At 34.4% G+C, this 20,914-nt stretch overlaps 2 protein-coding genes and 1 non-coding gene across 5 annotated transcripts; 2 read left to right on the top strand and 1 right to left on the bottom strand.

Annotated features, from left to right (window-relative positions):
- On the top strand, positions 6,429-6,501 carry TRNAA-AGC. Its single transcript has one exon. It is a non-coding gene; the product is annotated as a tRNA-Ala (tRNA).
- Positions 7,758-10,211, top strand: LOC107633040 (expansin-A15). The gene is made up of 3 exons (XM_016336677.2): positions 7,758-7,977; positions 9,094-9,406; positions 9,548-10,211. The coding sequence occupies exons 1-3, from the start codon at positions 7,839-7,841 to the stop codon at positions 9,852-9,854; spliced, it is 759 nt and encodes a 252-aa protein (XP_016192163.1). The 5' UTR covers positions 7,758-7,838; the 3' UTR covers positions 9,855-10,211.
- On the bottom strand, positions 10,630-15,762 carry LOC107633054 (agamous-like MADS-box protein AGL65). Of its 3 annotated transcripts, none has more exons than XM_021123770.1 (13): positions 15,661-15,762; positions 15,244-15,258; positions 14,930-15,115; positions 13,585-13,644; positions 13,472-13,490; positions 13,276-13,340; positions 13,180-13,195; positions 13,026-13,087; positions 12,322-12,418; positions 12,117-12,164; positions 11,906-12,027; positions 11,246-11,651; positions 10,630-11,123 (listed from the first exon to the last, which is right to left on the bottom strand). In XM_021123770.1, the coding sequence occupies exons 3-13, from the start codon at positions 15,112-15,114 to the stop codon at positions 11,121-11,123; spliced, it is 1,083 nt and encodes a 360-aa protein (XP_020979429.1). In that variant the 5' UTR covers position 15,115; positions 15,244-15,258; positions 15,661-15,762; the 3' UTR covers positions 10,630-11,120. The 3 variants fall into 3 exon arrangements, with proteins under 3 accessions (XP_020979429.1, XP_020979422.1, XP_020979419.1); XM_021123763.1 differs by having other exon boundaries at positions 11,906-12,033; positions 13,180-13,192; XM_021123760.1 differs by having other exon boundaries at positions 11,906-12,033; positions 15,661-15,761.

Here is a 20,914-nt window from a genome sequence, read left to right as displayed (position 1 = left end):
ACGTAACATGAACACAATAAAAAGGAACTACAATTTCATTAATTGTAATAATGTTGATGTACCTTGTAACGCTTGTCATTTAGCAAAGCAAAGAAAACTCCCTTTTCTAGCAAGTAATAAAATTTCAGAACATTGTTTTGAACTAATTCATGTTGACATATGGGGTCCTCTCTCAACTCCCTCAATTGAGGGTCACAAATATTTTTTGACTATTGTCGATGATAAATCAAGGTATACTTGGGTTTATTTCATGAAAGCCAAATCAAAAGTCTTCATATTTGTTACAATCTTTTGTCAATTTGGCTAAAACTTAATTTGGTGAAACTGTTAAAGCAATTCGCAGTGACAATGGGCCAGAATTTATCATGTCTACATTCTATGCTTCAACTGGCATCATTCATCAAAGGACATGTGTTGAAACCCCTCAACAAAATAGAATTGTTGAGAGAAAATATCAACACATTCGTGCAGTAACTAGAGCCCTAATTTTTAGTCAAACTTGCCACATTGTTACTGGAATTATGTCATAAAACATGTAATTCACCTAATAAATGTCATTCCCTCTACATTCTTAGATAATTAAACACCTTATCAAGTTTTGTATTAAACCTTATCTTCAATTTCAGATTTGAAAGTGTTTGGATGTTTGGCATATGCCATCACTGTCTCTGCTGGTAGAAAGAAACTGGATCCCAAGGTAAGGAGGTGTGCCTTCTTGGGATTCAGGGAAGACACCAAAGGATTCGTGCTTTTAGAATGATTTCAAATCAAATGTTTCTTTCAAGAGATGTAAAATTTTATGAAAGTTTATTTTTCTTTCACACCTCATGCACACAACAACACTCATAAAAAATTACAAGTGATCAAACAACATTTGCAATACATGACCCATTCACTTATCATTTTGAGAGCCCTCCGATACAATTTACTTTTCCCCCAAATGCACAAGATAGCATCGTGCATTCACACACTCCCAGCAGCACAACACACCCGCACACACCAGCTACACCGGCTACCTCCACGTCAAACACTCCATCTCTCACACACACTATGGCTGAATCCACTTCAGCTAGCTCTAACACCACTGGCCATGCATCAGCATCTCATTTAGATAAGCAGGCTTCACATATCATTTCTCTTCGAAGATTCACCATAGAAAAGAAACAACCATCATACCTATCAGATTTTTAGTGTATGAGCATCTCTACAACTTCACTCAAAAAATATCCCATCTCACAGTTTTTATCCTACCATGCACTTTCACCATCACATAAGGCATTCTCTTTGGCCATCTCCACCGACAAAGAACCCAAGCACTATGAGGAAGCTGTATCTGATGCGAACTGGAGGAAAGCTATTGAAGAAGAATTAAATGCACTGCAGCATCTCCAAACTTGGCACTTTACAACTCTTCCACCACACAAGAAAGCTATTGGCTATAAGTGGATCTTCAAACTTAAACATAATCCAGATGGCACCATTGATAGGTACAAAGCCAAGTTAGTGGCAAAGCGATTCACACAAGTTCCGAGAATTAATTATCTGAACACTTTCAGTCCAGTCTTAAAGCTCAATACTCTACGAGTTGTCCTTGCTTTAGCTGCTGCAAAAGGTTGGTTTTTAAAGTAAATCGATGTTAATACAGCCTTCTTACATGGTGATTTGGAGGAAGAAGTTTATATGCAAGTTTTCCAAGGCTTGAATGTACCCCCAAAGTCTGTTTTCAAGTTAAACAAGTCCCTATATGGACTCAAACAAGTCAGCTGGCAGTGGAACAACAAGCTCAAGTCTGTTCTCCTTGAGCATGATTACTTGCAGTCGAAATCTGATCATAGCCTATTGATAAACCAATATTTTATGGTTTATCTTGTGCAAAATTGAGTGGATTTTATCCACTATTCTCACACTTATTCATAAAATTCGCATGTTTTACATTTTCCTTCCTAATTTTGTGCTGTGATTGAAAACATGCTTATTTGGCCTTAAATTTGCTATGTTTAATCCTCTCTTATTACCATCCGATGCCGTGATATGTGTGTTAAGTGATTTCAGGGTTTATAGGGCAGGAATGGCTTAGAGAATAGAAAGGAAGCATGCAAAAGTGGAAGGAATACAAAAAATTGAAAGAATTGCTAAGTTGTCAAGCCTGACCTCTTCATACTAAATCGATCATAACTTGAGCTACAGAGGTCCAAATGAGGCGGTTCTAGTTGCGTTGAAAAGCTAACATCCGGGGCTTCAAAATGATATGCAATTTGCCATAGTTGCCATGCAGTTAGGTGATGCGCACGTATGATGTACGCGTACGCGTGACACGCGCAGAAGACCATTGGCGCGTACGTGTGACGTACGCGTACGCGTGACGTGCGCCACGTGCAGAAATTGCAGAAAACGTTGAGGGCGATTTTGAGCTGATTTTTGGCCCAGAAAACACAGATTAGAGGCTGCAGGGTGGGGGAATCATTCATTCATTCACACAACTTTTCATTCACATAATTTTAGGTTTTAGATGTAGTTTTATAGAGAGAGATGCTCTCTCCTCTCTCTAGGTTTTAGGGTTCTTAGCTTTAATTTTTCTCAATTTCAGATTTCTATTTTACTTTAATTTAGTTTTCTTCTACTCTTATTAGTTCTAGAACTTTAGTTTATCTATTTCTCTTGTTGGCTTATTTATTTTCCCAATTTAATTTATGAACCCTTCATGTTAGATTCAATTTCCTATTTAATGCAATTTGAGGTATTTCATGTTTATTGCTTCTTGCTTTATTTGTTATTATTGATGCTTGCAATTATTGGTTGTTTAGATTTATTATCTCTTATTAATTTCTATGTTTTTATGTTATGCTTTTCAAGTGCTTGATAAAATGCTTGGTTGGATTTTAGTATAGATTTCTCTCCTTTTGGCTTTGGTTGAGTAATTGGAGACTCTTGAGTTATCAAACTCCTTTGTTGATTGATAATTGAAAGTTGCTAATTGATTTGGATCCCTCTAAAGCTAGTCTTTCCTTAAGAGTTGACTAGGACTTGAGGAATCAAATTGATTCATCCACTTGACTTTTCTTCATAGTTAGAGGTTAACTAAGTGGGAGCAATGGACAATTGATGTCACAATTGATGTCACACAATAAAAGACAAGTAAACTTGTAGGAAGATAGCTCATGAAAGCAGGGAACATAGAATCAAGCATTGAACCCTCACTGGAAGTGTATATGCACTCTAATCGCTCAAGTGTCTAGGGTTAATTCACTCTAATCTCCTCTAGTCATGCTTTCTAAAACTTTGTTCTTCATCTAACCAATCAACAAATATTTAATGTACAACTACAAACATCATGAGGTCTTTTCAAGGTTGTAATGGGGCTAAGATAAGGGTGAGGCTATAGGTATGGCCAAGTGAGCTATAATATGAATCTTTGACTAACCTAAGTTCTCACCTAACATACACACACTCTATATATATGAATTTATTCCTAACTATCCATAATCTCACTTTTATATATTTCACATACTCATGTATCAAGTTTTCCTTAATTTCACCATATATGCATTGATCTTTTATTAAACTTAATATTGGGGTAATTTTGTCCCCTATTTATTTATTTATATTGTAAATTTTTTTTTTAACATGAAAGAAAACATAACATATCAATGCATATGGTTTTTCTAGTCTCACATGAGTATGCACCCAAATTCCCAATATTTTTGTCAACACATTTTCATCAACCCAAGTTTTCACAATTTTCCACACTTAATTGATACACAATCTCTATCTTAAGCTAACCAAAGATTCAATTGGGGTAATTAATTATTTTTCCGCTTAAGGCTAGTGATGTGGTAATATAAAGAACAAATGGAGGTTAAAAGGCTCAAAGTGGAAAACAAGTAATTGAAATGGTAGGCTATTTGGGATAAGTGAGCTAATAACAATTAATGGCCTCAATCACATGTATGCATGCAAATACACTAAACAATGGACATATAGAATGGAACAAACCATAGATTGCAATCATAGAGAAGAAAACACACAAGAATAAAAATCATGGTTAAATAATGTAACCATATAATTAAACTCAAAATCTCACAGGTTGTATGTTCTTAGCTCAAAAACCATGTTCCAAATTAAAATCTTCAAACAAGTTTAACAAAAAAGTTTTAATTTAAATTAGTGAAATGCTATAAAAAGGGTCTTGAAAAAGAATTTATCACTCCAACCAAGTAGTGGTAGAAGAACATGCACAAAATCAACAAACATGCAATCAAACATGCAAATGTAACAACTAATTTATCAAGAAAAATTAAACATTGGTGTTGAAATAGGAAGGGCGAAAAAGGGAGATGCACGCCAAGCCGAGTAAACATCGACTCATAGACCTACATCCAGTCCGGAACGGTCGGCGAGTCGAGATTCAAGTAACAAACACTCTCATTAGCATCAGGGAGGGCGAGCTCATACTGACGCTCGACGTCGCCACCCCCGCATACCACCCCTTGGTCACGGAGCCTCTGAAGATCCGCATCCGTCATCCAAGACGGCACCCCCCAAACATCACTGGTCACCCAGGAATACCGAGAGGAGACGCCCCTGGCCGGAGCTATCGGAGCACCCACACCCTCATCCCTCCTTTTACTGCCAGACATACTTAAAACAGGAGGAGCACCACCATCAGCCCACTAAAGCTACAGGGCGAGAAACGGAAGAGAAAACGAAAAATACCACCATCTACCACAAGCTACGCCTACAAACAGTGGTGCTCACATCCCCAAAATAAACACCGCTAGCCCTATCCCAAACCCAAAAAGCAAAGGAAAAGAAACGACAACTCCAGCGCGTGCAAGCAAAATAAAAACAGAGATAATGAAAGCAAAGAAGAAGAACACCAACCTGAAAAAAACTAAAGTAGAAGTGAAAAATGAGGAGTTGAAGTAGGAAACGGCGCAGAGCGCGGAGCCAAAAATGCACCAGGGAAGAAAGAAGTAGAGGAAGCAGAGAAAATGCAGAAGTAAGTAAAAAGAATGAAGCAAATGAGGGAAAAGAGAAGGATGAAAAACAAAACAGTTGTGAGAGGCACCAAAACCGAAAAAACCCCAACGAACCAACAAAGGCGTAAGGACAAAAATGGAAAAACAAACCAAACATCCCTTCACAATAAATGCACCCACAAAAAGCGTAACTGACACAACTCCTCGGAAAGCACAACAGGCATAGGAATACGAAAGGGCCAAGCTAACACGCACTCTGGAAAATAACAACTCCAGAGGAACGCCCGCTCCCGCAGACCCATTTCGCTGGTCTCCCTCCAAACGACCTCCCGGACGCTAAACCCCGCCAGGGTAAGCACCAAACAAAGCCATAAACGGCAAAGCCCATGTCCTCCAGCGACGAAGACTGACCTCGCTTGCTCTCCCGCTGCGGGGGTAACTGTTACGGATCCAACACCTCCGGATCCCACACACCCAGAGCGGCCCCTAACCTGGCAACTCGGGTTCGGCCCGCTTCCTCCTTCTGGAAGGCCCAAATCGGCCCACTAGACTTTATCACCGACATTCAAGTCCAAATACCTCCCTTATCTTGGCCAAATAAGATAAGATAAGATAGCTACCATCACTTATATAAAGGGGAGTCCGAGGCCTTCTCAGGTACGTCACCCATTCCACTCACCTCATACCTCTTAGATCCATTCTAACTTGAGTGTCGGAGTGTCTTTGCAAGTACCACCCCCCGTTGCTCCAGCCAAACATTCCGGCGACCGTCTCGACTCACAAGTCTCCGATCCATTTCACAACCCGTACCAGACTTGTACAGTGTATATATATATATATATACAAGCTAAGAATAACTTTTATATCAGATAATATGTTCACTGTCATGAAGTACGTATGTGTCGAAGTATGATTGTTATGAGTTTTGTAAAAGTACGTACGAATATATTGCTAGATATTCTGATTAAGACAATATGTGTGTTTGTGTTGGATTGGAATACAACAAGAAGCACCGTTAAATGCAGTAAAGATATAATAGCCACATGTGCAAACAAGGATTGAATTGTTCTAGAGGCAAGTAAAGAAAAAGAAGTTGTACAGTGTTTGTGAATGTCTTCATTCGGAAGATCAGAATAATGATTGACTCACCAAACTTGAAACAGGGAAGATATCCTTCAAGAGTTGGAAGTGACGGTGGAAATAGATCTACATATTATGTTTAATATATGTTGATGAGTTCAATGGGAAATTCAAGTGGTTGCTTCTTTTTCTTTTTCCATGTTTTGTACCACATTCACATCGGTGCATAGCTGGATAGATATATGACCTGTCTTTGTTTCTGTTCATGTGCTGTCAACTATATATGAAATTATGAAGTATTGAAGTGTATGCGTACTAGCGTATTACATATGAAAAAATAATATTTTATTTTGGATTAATAATTAAAATGGGGATGTAGCTCAGATGGTAGAGCGCTCGCTTAGCATGCGAGAGGTACGGGGATCGATATCCCGCATCTCCATTCCATTAATTATTATAATTAACAAAAGAAGCGACTATTTTATATTTTTGTTCCATAATTTTTCGATTCAGAAATCAGAACCATACCATGACATGCTTCTTTGTTTTATATACCGAAAGGGAGCTATATATATATATATATGCACTATGCTCTAAGATCCAATGGAAACAAGAATATAATTGCCGTAAATATGGAAACAAGTGTTAGTTGCTGATGAGTAGTGAGTACTCATTAGAAGAAGAGAATCGAAAACGAAACAGGACTTTAAATTTTGCTGCAAAGGTACAAACTCAAACTACTACAATTAAATTTAAAATTACAAGTTTACAACTCATATGGTTCGGTTAAACTAGCTTAGTACGTAGTTGCCAATATTTTAATAATTTTCCCACATGAAACTACTAAGTACTGTATGCATGAGGTTTCATTTAGTTCAACTATCCGGGGTTTAATTATTTGTAGGTAATTTCAACTTAGTAAACTTCACGTTAGCATAAATTTAATGGAATGAAATGTAATAAATGAGAGTGGTCGTGATGGTCCTCTAATTTAACTTTTGTTGGTAGAGTTATTATCAATCAACCACCGCCTCACCCCACATGATTGAACTTGTTAGTAGAAGATTGGACCCAATTTGATTGATGTTCCAAATCAAAGCATGGTGGTAATACTATTTAAATTTGAAATAAGCTTGCTACCTGCCATGCAAAGTGTGTAGTATGTACTAGCTAGTATTGATTGAGAGTTGAGACTTGAGAGGAGCTAGCTGCTTGTGTTTTTCCTCGTGTCCACCTCTATAACTTCTAACGCAATATATATAATCATTTACTTGATTAATTTCATTCCTATGATTCTAAACCATGCAATCTATTTCACAATGGTGCATGCTTAAATATAGACTCAAGCGTTTCAGGAATAAAAGAAGGGGTTCAAATTCCACTCACTATGCATAGTTGGGTAACAAATTCACCAAATTTTGGTAACAATATTGTGTGGCGAGGGCGCTTTGCCCCTCTTGAGACAGTGACAGTTTTCACTACCACATACAAGAGCAAATTAAATTATGCACTCTTTAACTCAAAACAAAACAAAGAAAGAAAGAAAATGATGAAAACCACGTGGTTTAAGGAAAATTTGAGCTGTCTGGCTGTCTCAGCTTAGAAAAATAGAACATCAACACTTGGCAAGATGAGAGTCCCCACACTTGACACAGTTATTACTATTTGGCCACAATGCAGCATCTATTTATTCCACTACCTTTTGCATTCTTCTTCCATAGTTCCATTTATTCTTCACTCCATTAACTTTACATATTGTGATTAACTGCTGCATGAAAGATGGGATTTTTGGGAGTTGTGTTGATGGGGTTTATTTCATTAGTAGGAATAGGTGTTCATGGGAATGATGCTAATGGTAATAGTTGGTTGGATGCCCATGCAACCTTCTATGGAGGGGGTGATGCCTCTGCCACAATGGGTATGTACGTCTCCTATTTTTTTAATTTTTATTATGGTTATATGAGTTATAATATATATGACAAGGTTTAAGGTTGATTTGACTAATTAAATTGCTAGACAAATTATTCTTTCATTTCAATAATAAGAGAGGGGAATCACACCTACAATAAAAGATTTTCAAAATCAACTGAATTTTGAAATTTTTACAATGTAAAAGTGATTTCACAATATATTTCTAAATATACTCAATTCGAGGTATGTACTTTCTTTACTTCAATATCTAATATTATCATGAAACTACTTTTTATAAAAATTTAAGCAAATTAAAAAAATACATAAATAATTATATCTCTAATATATCTTTTACAAATTTTTTTTCAATTTATGTGAATTTTATATATAAATTCTTTTACTTTTTTTTATTTGCTTTATATTTATTAATTTATTTTTGGAAAATAAGAAACTAATTTTAAATTTTTTTGTCATATAAAATTTAATACTATATCATAAAACTACTTATCTTATAAATTTAAGTCGAGAGAAAAAAGCACTTGTATAAATATATCTTTAACAAATTACAAATATATTTTTAATCTTCTAGATAAATAACACTTTTTCTTTCACTTAATAATTGATGCTATTAGAAATTAAGTATGAGGAGTGTTAGCAAGCGACAGATTTTGTAATTTGTAGTCATTAATTAATTATCATTAATGTTTTAATAGTGTGAAATTACATCTAATGTATAAAATTACTCATTTTTTTACTGATTAAATCCTTACCAGATTTTAATAGAGAGAAAATCTAGGAGGCCAGCAGATTTTGTAGTTTTTAGCCATCAATAATGTTTCTAATGGTGTGAGATTGCATATAATGGTATAAAATCATTCAATTTCCTTTTGATGGTTAAGTGTTGGCCAGAATTTAACAAAAATGTTGTCCCTAGCACTCCTCTCTAATAAAAGTGCTGGCTCATGGACTTTCTCATTATTATATATATAGTCTGAACCATATCTTCAGTCATCCTTGAAATATTAGTTTTTCTCAATATTAAGCATTGGTCGCATGCAGAAAATTTAAAGTGTGAGAATAAGAACAAAATCTTGAATTTGTATTGTTTTGTGGTTGATTTTAGGTGGAGCTTGTGGATATGGAAACCTGATTAGGCAAGGATATGGGACTGAAACAGCCGCTTTGAGCAGTGCATTGTTCAACAATGGCATGAGCTGTGGGGCATGTTTTGAGGTGAAGTGTGTGAGTGATCAAAGCTGGTGCCTCCCTGGCTCAGTTGTGGTCACTGCCACCAATTTCTGTCCTCCAAACAATGCCCTCCCAAGCGATAACGGCGGTTGGTGCAACCCTCCCCTTCAACACTTTGATCTCTCTCAACCTGTCTTCCAACAAATTGCTCAATACAGAGCTGGCATAGTCTCTGTAGCTTATAGAAGGTAATTCTTTTTGCATAATCTATCATTTGTTGTTATTATATGATTGCAGAACAACGCCATGGTGATATTTTTCTTCAAAAGATTTTGTTAGAATTAATTAGTGTGTCAAGTAAATTTAGGTTCCTTTTGTGATAAGAGCAGGGTCCCATGCCAAAGGAAAGGAGGCATCAGATTCACCATCAATGGCCATTCTTACTTCAACCTAGTCCTAATCACCAATGTTGGGGGTGCGGGCGACGTTACCGCGGTTTCCATCAAAGGCTCAAGAACCGGTTGGCAACCAATGTCCAGGAACTGGGGTCAGAACTGGCAGAGCAATTCTTACCTCAATGGACAAAGCCTCTCCTTTAAGGTCACCGCCAGCGACGGCCGCACCGTTGTCTCCAGTGATGTTGCCCCTCCTGGTTGGTCCTTTGGCCAGACCTTCACAGGCCAACAATTCCCTTAGGAGACACAATAACATAGATCCTTATTTCTCATACAATTAGTACTATATTACCATTTATGGTTGATATTCAGTAGGATAAATTTATAATGCAGAGTAAAGCGAATATAGGAGTAAGTCATTAAGAGAAAATGGGAGGGGATTATTTTAAATTGTTCCTTATCATTTGGATTGTATTACAATAAGAGTTATGCGCTGCTTTCTAAAGGTAGTGGGCAGATTATCACCGGCCATTTTATCTTATTTTTTTGGTCTATTGGGAGGTTTAGTCAAGTTTGAAGCATGATTTTTGAGCTTAGCCAAGAATAACAAGAATAAAGATCAATAGAATATATATAATAAGAAGCATTTTTGCTGCAATGTTTATCTTAGCTAGTTATCAGCTTTAATTCCTTAACTAGTGTTCTGTGATAGATTATCTTTTCTTTGTTTCTGGATACACTGCATAAATTCTAGTTCTTGGTGCAGTTTGGCAGAAAAACATTGTTGTTTACCCTGATCTAAACAATAACTTGGTAATGGACTGGTTATGCTCTAAATATTGGACCTCAAACAAAGACAATATCTTATTTATTTTCAAATAAGGAAAGTAATCGTGATTTTGAAAAATAATCTTCTAAACTAATTATCAAACACAGTGCCTTTCTCTGATTAGCATAGGTATTTTTGCATACTACTTTAGCATACACTATAGACTATACCTTAATATATATCCACTATCACACAAGCATAATGTTTTCTAATAACAAAACAGGGTAAGTTTATTCTTCTTTCAGCATTTTGTGGTAGTTACTAATTACATATGTAAAATGCTTCTTAAGTCTTGAATGACATGAGTGAATGTTGCAAATAGATAATTGGATGTGTGCTCTAAAATCATACTCATGTCCTTTGGTTAGTAATGAACATTTGACTTCAAGAAGCAGTTTCCTAATACTAGTAGTTACAACTGCACTCATTACTCAATGTAAATCAATTTAATTTTTCTACAATATTTTACATTCATGGCTTGGATAACTGCATCAACTCCAAGAATCTAACAGTAAACAAAAAGTGAAAAATAACAGAAAATATTTGTATGTGGACAAACTGCATCCTATTAAGTCATACAGTATATACAGCTAACACAACCAACCCTTATGAAGTGCATTGACCCTCATAGTTGGAGATGCAACCTAATCTGGTTTCTGGAGTCCTTCAAAGTTAACATCATCAAAGGATAAAAATGTTAGAAGCCAATCAGTTAGTAGGGGTGGCAGAGTCAATCGATTACTGCAAAAAGAATGAAAAGAATAGAAATTAGTTTCAAGCCAATCCAAGCCATCTTGTTTATAATAAAACCGAAGAACAAAAGCCAAAACTGGAACATGGTGAAAATCAAAAGGACTGCATACCCTATGGTAGCCATTCTCGTTATACATGGCAACCCCACAGGGCCCAGGAGCAGAATTCCAGAACTGGTGTCCGTTTTCAAACAGTGATCTTGGCAAATCAAAGCCATTATGAACTTGGTAATCTGAAGTATTTAGTTTATCATGGCCATTCTCATTATACATTGTCGTGCGATGTTTCACTTCCTCATTATCTGGAGGAGGAGGAGGAGGAGGAGGGTATGCAAATTGCTCACAACGTTGTATATTTAAGCAAGCAGTGCCGTTCAACTCATTCAAGCCACTGCCTGCCTGACCTATGGTATTGACTTGGGGAGAGCTGTCAAGTTTGCCATTATTGGCAATGTAACTGGAATATCCAGGGAGCGAAACATCAGTTGAGCGCTCAGCTTCTCTATTGGTATTATCGCTGTATGTTATACAAACAATTCGTTAATTAGTTTGGCAAATAAAGCACAAGGCCATCCATACCAAATAAAAGGAAATATTTGATAAATCATAATTACAATAGAACATGATAATTAAGGAGAATATTTTAGATCATGTGAATAAATTGAAATGTAAAGCTTTCTTAGAAGGAATGTTATTCAATTTTGCTAGCACATAAGTTGCTCAACGCTCGGTAGAATTAAGAGTTCAAGCTTTATATAGCAGTTGACCCACCTATATTGCAGATATTTCGGTTCGCTCGGCAACATCAACTGATGGTTATCGTTATTCAAAAGCCAAGACAATGGTTGGTTTTCTTGCAGACCAGCCATCATCAAGGGTAAAGTCATTCCATCCTGTAACTACGAAGCAACAATATCCCAAATAAGATTTATCCCCAAAGAAAGGACATGGTATTCACATATGAACAGAGTACATTTTCTACCTGATTGGCACATTCAAGAGACATTATTTGGTGCTTTCCCAAATTTTCCTGCAGACAAAAATAATTTATAATATAAACTCCACTTCACAACTCATTTAACGTGAAAATGTTAGTCTAAGACGTGCATATATGCTAAAATATCAATATGTCAGAAATTTGAAGATGTCAAAATAATATGACTAGACCACATCAAACAAAATCTTACCTTCTGTAAACACACTCGATTAATTGATTCCCTGAGTGATTCTTCCATTTGCCTAAGGTGTTCTATGCTATTGATCTTGTCAATATTATTCCAATAGCTAAAAAATTGCAAATGTAAAATAAAATTAATATATGATGGCCTCAAACTTTCATCACCCAAGAGCATGCATGAGATTTATAGGGTTAGAAGAGGCTTTCGCAATCATGTTAAATGCTGGCAAATCGAAGGTCAAGGTAGAAGTATGGGGAAATTTAAACCACGGGAAATATTCAAATTATTAAGCAAGCTCTACCCAACTGCTAACAAAGAAAATCTGGGGCTTTCAAGAAAAGTCAACTAGTAAAGCAATATATTTTCAGTTCAAAATACTAAATAGTGGTCAAATTGTGACAAAATCTAAAGTATAAATCAACTTAATGATCTGTATAAAACGTGACATGATACAAATGGACTGTGGGTGGATTTATCTTAATCATTACTAAAAAGCTATTCAATACATAACACATCCATTTGTATGATTATTTATCAATTTATAATATTTTAGTCACCATATCACTTACTAGCATAACTAATCCACAGAAAAATGACTCAGGTCACAAATAACTAAGCCTAGGTCAAATCAACAATAATTCAGTTAGAGAGCAATAAGATAACATCAAGAAGAAAAAGAAATACTTTAACAACCAAAAGCTCCAAAGTTGCACCTCAGTCTCTGATGTACATCTGTTAGCTGCGTTTGTAGAAGCCTTACTTGATGAGTTAATTCCTGCATGTGGAACATTTTTGTTGTTTAACTTCCAACTTAAATTTTCTGAAGCTATTTTAATGATCATTGTGATGTTTATGAAGAAATTGTACCTCCACAGTTTGACTGCTGCAAGATGGAAAAGAAGCAAAGTCAGACCCATCAAAAGCTCTTAAAAAAGTGACAATTCAACTATCACAATAACTTACCTTGAACCCAAGAAATCTTGTATTTTTACATCGTGATCCAATTTCTTGAAGGTTTTCTTTAGTGCCTATATTTTAAACACAACCAGAATGTTCAGCATCACTAATAAAAGTTCAGAGGAAACACGAAATATGAACCTGATGCATCAAATGCACAATATATAGAAAAGACAAATGTGAGATGAAAAGAATGTCTTACTTCAAGACTTTCCAATTTCCTGCTCAAATAAAATGGCAAAAAGAAGATTAGTTCATATATAATCAAAAAATGAAATAGAAAAAACACAACCTCAGCAGAAAGTTTTGGCAAACCTTTTGGCCCTTTCTTGTGGGGTAAGTTGAGCAAATTTTGCAATGACTTCCTCAATATTACTGTAAATCATCATCAATATACCGTCATTAATAATGCAACAAGAATTTACTCTTTTTCATTTGAATGTTAAACATTATAAAGATGAATTTATAATAATATCCTCCGATAAACAAGATACTTACAAGCTGACATGTTCTATGTATATTAAAAGATCAATACACCGATTCCATTATTATAAAAACGAGGCTTTTCTTTTGTAAAAATAAAAACAAAGTAGCATCTTACACATATGAAAGTTCCTTAGTACCCAAGTGAAGAAAACAAGAAGAATGAGAAAAAATTGGCAGTTAAGTTAGTTAGAGAGTTGAAAATGAAATATAAAGCAGGACCAGCTGATGTAACAAATTGGACAGCTGGAATGGAAAAGTTAGTGTGGATTTTGTGAGAGAGAGAGAGAGAGAAAGAGAGATGAATTTTGTTATAGGAGAGAGGATTGAGAATGTATATAAGAGGGATGAAGGGAATCAATAGGAAAACAGAAAGGATTTGGACTGGGCAGGACCTTAGGAGAGTGGTAGCCTTTCTAATGCAACCTTGTTCTCTACTGTTCAGGATTTTGTTCTTTAAATAATACATCAGAGACTAGGAGGGTATCACCTTGATATCTTTCAGCTCCTCTGTTTCTTATACACACTCTCTTCTACTCTTTCTTCTATAATCCTATTCTTACACCTCTTATTCTTATTCTGTTGCTTCTGCCTAGTCTTACAACCACACATAAAAATATCAATATCTGTTCCAACTTCCAGGGTGGCTCTAGGCCTGGCTTGAAAGAATTTCAATTATAAATAGGAACATTAAATTTAGAAGTAGGGATTCTTCCATGTTCTTGGTATCTCAAAACTTCAAAGATGAACATCTATAAAGAATTCACCAGCTTGAAAAGAATTACAGTAACACGCGGATTTACTCGAATCTGGAAGCTAAAAAACTCATTGTTTCTACACTTCCTTTTCGTCCCTCATACAATATTCACTTCATTGATTATCATATAGAAGTTACAATTGAGCATGTGACATTAGTTTTTACCCGTGACGATACTTCCTTGTTCAAGAAATAATACCTAATATATTACGATATCTCATCATCCTCATAAAATATGATTTGCACCTATTGCAAATGCAAAGATTGTCTCTGATTCTTGAAACGATAAACTCCAAAATTATGAAAAAATGAATGCATATCACAGTACAGTTTCTGCTTTTTACTTCCTCTAGGAATAGATTTTGGATTCACTAGCAACAAATTCCATCTTAGAACGAATGTATCAATGATGATTATTACCTGCGCTCTCCTTGTAGCAATGTAGGCTTTCCTGTTGGAGAAAACATGAGAAGAACAATATCTATATCACATAGTATTGACAATTCCTTTGCTTTCTTCAAGATTCCGCTTTTCCGCTTTGAATAAGTCACTTGGCGATTGCTGGTGCTCTCCAATTTCTTTATCTTTAATTTAACTCTTCCCATCCTGCACATTTAGGAGGTAGGAGCAAACATATTTTCAAATCAATCATAAATCATAATCGATACAATACAATATGTAAATACGACAAATTTAAGATAACAGAATTTGATGTAGATAAGAGAAAAACGAACCTCGTTAAGGTAGTACTGAAGAAGATGCAGGGAGAAAAAAAAGAGAGGGAATTATTGAAATGTGGGAGGGTGGTGTGAGGTAACTGAAGAAATGAAGAGAGACAGAGGGAGAGACAGAGGGGGAGAGAGAGAGAGAGAGAAAGAGAGAAAGAAGAAGAAGGACGAGGAAGGGGCTGAGCTGTGATTTCGGTGGATACAAGTTTTGGAGAACCACCCAAACGTACAAGTTATATACTGTTTTCCAAAAAGTACGGTCAGATTCCACACACTGCTGCCAACCTCTGCAACAACAAACAATGACACCCTTCTTCTTCTAATCTCTATTCCCTACCAACAAACTATTTCCCCTTTTCTCTTTCATTCAGTTTCTAGGTAGTTTGCCACGTCTTCTTTTTGTATTAACAAATAACAACACACCTTTCATGTATCGTGCATCGGTCATGCCATTGCCATTCTTCTTTTTTTTCGTTCACCGAGTGTCTATGATGTCTTACTCCTGTTGAGTATGTAATGATTGGTGCGCTCATTTATCAACCATGCTTACAAGTTACAAGACAATAAAAAAGTAAACATTAATTCAAATGTAAATAATATAAGTCACATGTTGTGTAAATTAAGAAATTTTATCCAAGGATTTAATTTGTTAATTTATTATTTATCACCTATTTTAACAGAATAAATAATCAAGGTCATCTTTTAAATTTTGCGCATTCGTCAAATTGTTATTTTTAATTTTCACTCAATTAAAACAATTTTTTTAATTTTCTAATGTCATCCAAGAGGATAATAAATATAGAGATGATATAAGGATTTTTTATTTTAATAAATAAATTAATTATAATAATTACTGAAATAAATAATTTAAAAAATATTTATAAAAATAAATACTTCTCTCTTATCTCATTTACACGGTAAACGAGATAATTTTGTATGTATCTCGTTTATAGTGTAAACGAGATAAATGTGATAAATATCTCCTTTACACATATATTTTTAAAAAAAAATTTGAAAATAATAAAGAATATTAATATTATCTATAATCCAAACTTTTAGCATACAATTAGTACATAAAAAAGTTGGTAGAAGATATTAAAATGTAATATTTGATCTATTAGTACTCAAAAAAGTTGATGGGATAATGGGAAGAGAATTGAAACGGATATCTCTCACATTATCCACGTAAGAGATAACTGTTTCAATTCTCTTCCCACTGTCCCTATCAATCTCTCCGATGGTAAATTTATTTTTATTTTTCAAATTTAAATCAATCCAATTGAATCATAATTTAAACTAAAATTTTGTATGTACTCTTTTTGAGTACTAATTAATCATAATTTAATTTAAAAATTTTTAAAATGAACATGTTTGATACATTAGTACTCAAAAAGAGTACATAAAAAAATTTTAGTTTAAATTATGATCCAATTGGATTGATTTAGATTTAAAAAATAAAAATAACCATTTGCCAACTATTAGATGAGATTGAGGGGATAATGAGAATAGATTTGAAACGGTTTATTGAGGTTTTCATAGATGATTTTTCAGTGTTTGGTGACTCCTTTCCTAATTGCTTACACCACTTTGCCTTGGTACTCAAGAGATACCAAGAGACTAACCTAATTTTGAAAAGTGTCATTTTATGAAAACACCGTAAGGGGTAAGTGAAAGATGTCTTTTCTTAGTTCTTAGGATCCACTACAGTCTGATTGTAGCATCCAAGAAATAATAGTACTCATGTACAGCAAGCCTCCCCAACGTTTGGTCAATAAAGGGAAAGGCAGAGGGAAATGATCTTTCCTTCCTTGTGGCTTCATTGAACCTTTTGTCTATGTATATGTGCCATTCAATGTTATTTTTATTTTTTAAATTTAAATCAATCCAATTGGATCATAATTTAATTTAATTTTTTTTAAAATGGATATGTTTGATCAATTCGTACTCAAAAAGAATAGATATAAAATTTTAATTTAAATTATTATCCAATTAGATTGATTTAAATTTGAAAAATAAAAATAAACGTTTGGGATAGGAGAGATTGATAGGTATAATGGGAAGAGAATTGAAACAGTTATCTCTCACGTGGATAGTGGGAGATAAGGTGAGAGATAACTGTTTTAATTCTCTTCCCACTATCCATCAACCTTTTTGAGTACTAATTGATCAAACATATCCATTTTAATCTCTTCTACCAACTTTTTTATTTACTAATTGTATGTTAAAAGTTTGGATTATTGATAATATTAATATTTTTTATTATTTTTAATTTTTTTTAAAAAATACATGTATAGATACATGCAAAATTAGAGAAGTATTTATTTTAGTAAATATTTTTTAAATTATTTATTTCAGTAATTATTATAATTAATTTATTTATTAAAATAAAAAATCTTATTTTTTACTCATTTGAGGAGAATTTCTTTTAAGTTGTGATAATTTAATTCAACTCCGCTACGTTACCAACAAGGGTCTGCCAATTTTATTGGGCTGGACCCATCAAACAAAAAAAAAACAATTCCAATCATCCCAGTTTACCCTAATTCAAATTTTTTCTTCATTCTTTTCACGTAGTCATTCTTCACCACCGTTGTATGTTTCCATTCCCCCTCCCCGGTTGCTGAACCTCCCTGCCTCGAAGACGCGTTGCTAACCTCCTTTGGATGCCGTTACCGTCCGCTTGAGAAACGCCGCCCAGTGCCGCCTCTGCTCAAACCCGTGACGTCGCACCGCCACCACCATCATTCTACCGGGATGTGTGCAGTCCGCCACTGCCCTTACGATGCGCCGACGTTTTTTCCCATCTTTCATCGCGGGCTGCTACTGCTCCTTCACTTTATTATTCTCCAACAGATTCGTAGATGCTTAGGATTTTATCTAATAGATGATTCTCTGCACTGTCCTAGGATTCATAAACTAGGATTAGTGGTTCAATTGAGGTGTTCTTTAATTTTTGCTGAATAACTGGATGTTCTTGTTTTTAATGAAGTTTACATGTTTGACTTGCTAATTTAAACTGATTTTTTCATGGTATTGGTTTTGCCTGTGATGCTGATTAATTTCTTAAAGGTTATTGAAAGGTGCTTCCTTCTCTACTGTTAGTGCATACTGAACCAAATTACTTTCATTTAGTAATTTACTGGCATCCTTTGATCAAGCTAGTTATGTTGAGTTATTCTTATTCAGAAACCTCTATGTGTTACTGTCTTCATGCAATAGACATTGATTTGTCTTCTTTTGGACCTTTTCTTTAATAAATATGTTCTTTTTTAAAACTTGCTTGAATGTGTCTTTAATTAATGTGTCTTTTGTTAGATGTGTCTTTAATAGAGGTGTCTTCTGTTTTAATTTCATTTTCATGCACTTTTTCATGGTTCAAATTATACGTAATGTTGTGAGTAACTAAATTTAATTGGTTTATCTTAATATTCCAAGTTTTTTATTTGATTAATGGATGTTGCTATTGAATGGTTTTATGTCTTGTTGTTGTTGTACCTTGTACTTAATTGATGCTTTCATGGTAGTTTGAGAGTTTCTGAAAAATAAGAACTTGAGAATTAGATTATTTTTTTTATCAAATTAGTCTTGTTTTAAAATTTATTGATTTATAGACTTTGAATGGTCTGATTTATGTAAAAGTATTTGAAGTTGCTCTTGGTATTGAGATTATGTTCCTCTTGTTGAGTGTTTTTTTTTAACTATGCGTCTAGTTGAAATGTGATTAATGGATAAGCTAATTTTTTAGAACTACATGTGGGTGGTTGTTTTTTGAGCTGTAATTCTATTTTAATTTAGTATTAATCGGAGTCTTTTGTTGGATGTGTCTTTAATAGAGGTGTCTTTTGTTTCCATGATTTAGATTTTACGTGAAGTTGTCAGTAACTGAATTTAATTAGTTTCGTTCAATGTTCCAAGTTTTTAGTTTGATTAATGGATGTTGCTATTAAATGATTTTATGTCTTATTGTTGTTGTATCTTATACTTAGTTGATGCTTCCAAGGTGGTTTGAGAGTTTTTGAAAAAGGAGAACTTGAGATTTAGATTATTTATTTGTTGAATTAGTCTTTGTTTAAAATTTATTGATTTATAGGCTTTGAATGGTCTGAATTATGTAGAAGTGTTTGAAGTTACTCTTGGTACGGACATTATGTTCCTCTTGTTGAGTTTTTTTCTACTGTGTGTGTAGTTGAAATGTGATTAATGGATAGACTAATTTTTCATAATTATATGTGGATGGTTATTTTTTGAGCTATGATTCGATTTTAATTTAGTATTAGTTGGATTTTTGGCTTTTGTTAAACACTTACTTAGATGGATGTGTCTTTAAAATATGTCTTCTATTTAAAACTTATAGAGATGTGCCTTCTGTTTAAAACTTGTTCGGATGTGTCTTTAATGGATATGTCTTTTATTGGATGTGTCTTTAATAGATGTATCTTCTGTTTAAAACTGGCTTGAATATGCCTTTAATATATGTGTTTTTTGATTAGAACTTCGATGTTGCTTTTCGAGATTTGTGGACTTTCTTTTGTTTCAGGCCTAGATTTTTCTTCTTTGTTGGACTTATTAGTGCGTGTCTCTATTGAGACTCTTGTGAAATTTTTTTCTGGTGTGGATGTGTCTTCTCTGTTAGGACATTGGTGTGTCTATTTTGTATTTGTTAAACACTTGCACTATTGCATTGCAACTTTGTCATCATTTTTCTTTTTCTTGTGTGTTTATAGGGGAAGTATTCTCAAGATCAATGCTTTGTGCGGCCATCTGGCACAGAGGATGTTGTTCGCGTGTATGTCGAGGTATCTTCATAAGAAGCAGCAGATAGCCTAGCTAACTCCATGGCTAAACTTGTGGAGAAATTCTTGGGTTGACGTGCCTCTTCTCTGCGTCCATCATATATATAAGAGCTTAATTTTTCAAAGTTTTGTAATCTTGAAGAGAAAAAAATTCTTAAGAACTTTATTTTATAGAGCATTTTACTAATTGTTGAGATAACTCTAAATCAAATGATTATCCATTATCTTACATGAACATGTTAGATCTGATTTTTCAATCCTTTGGATTTGGAAAAAAATTCTATTGCGATATATTAGAATCGACTGACTTTATCACATAGATTAGCAACATTAAGCTTATTATACAGTTTTAGTAGAAAAATTATTGTTGAAGAAATTGTGAAAAACGTAACTATAGTCTATCTAATTACTTCATAGAATTCTAAATTATTCATAAAATACTTTATGAATTTGCATTTGCGAATATGGGCTTTACCAGCGTATTCATGGCCAAAGATAGTACACAATGCTACCAGAAATTAACCTCAAGTTTTTGCTGTCTACTTAAAAGTAACATTGGTTATGGACTATATATTATTACAAATTGCCCCCTAAACAAAATTCAAAATGTACTACTTGCATAAGTAATTCATACTCAACAAGCACCAGCCTTGTCAAGTGCATCCAAAGCTACCATAATTTTGGATCATTATAATCCTTAATTAGAAAGGTAGGCTTTGCTACCATCAGTAAATGCTCTGCATTCCAGTTGGTTATACCAATAACAAGCATCCCAACAGCCACTCTAGCTTTGATCCGTGAGACAGAATCTTATGACAACAAAATAGAATGAAAGTCAAATGCAGAAGTTGAATTATTGATACCACAATCCAATAACATTTAGG

The sequence above is a fragment of the Arachis ipaensis genome, chromosome B01, assembly GCF_000816755.2.
Source record: "Arachis ipaensis cultivar K30076 chromosome B01, Araip1.1, whole genome shotgun sequence".
In the NCBI taxonomy this organism is placed as follows: Eukaryota; Viridiplantae; Streptophyta; class Magnoliopsida; order Fabales; family Fabaceae; genus Arachis; species Arachis ipaensis.
This window is presented reverse-complemented; position numbering and strand designations above follow the sequence as displayed.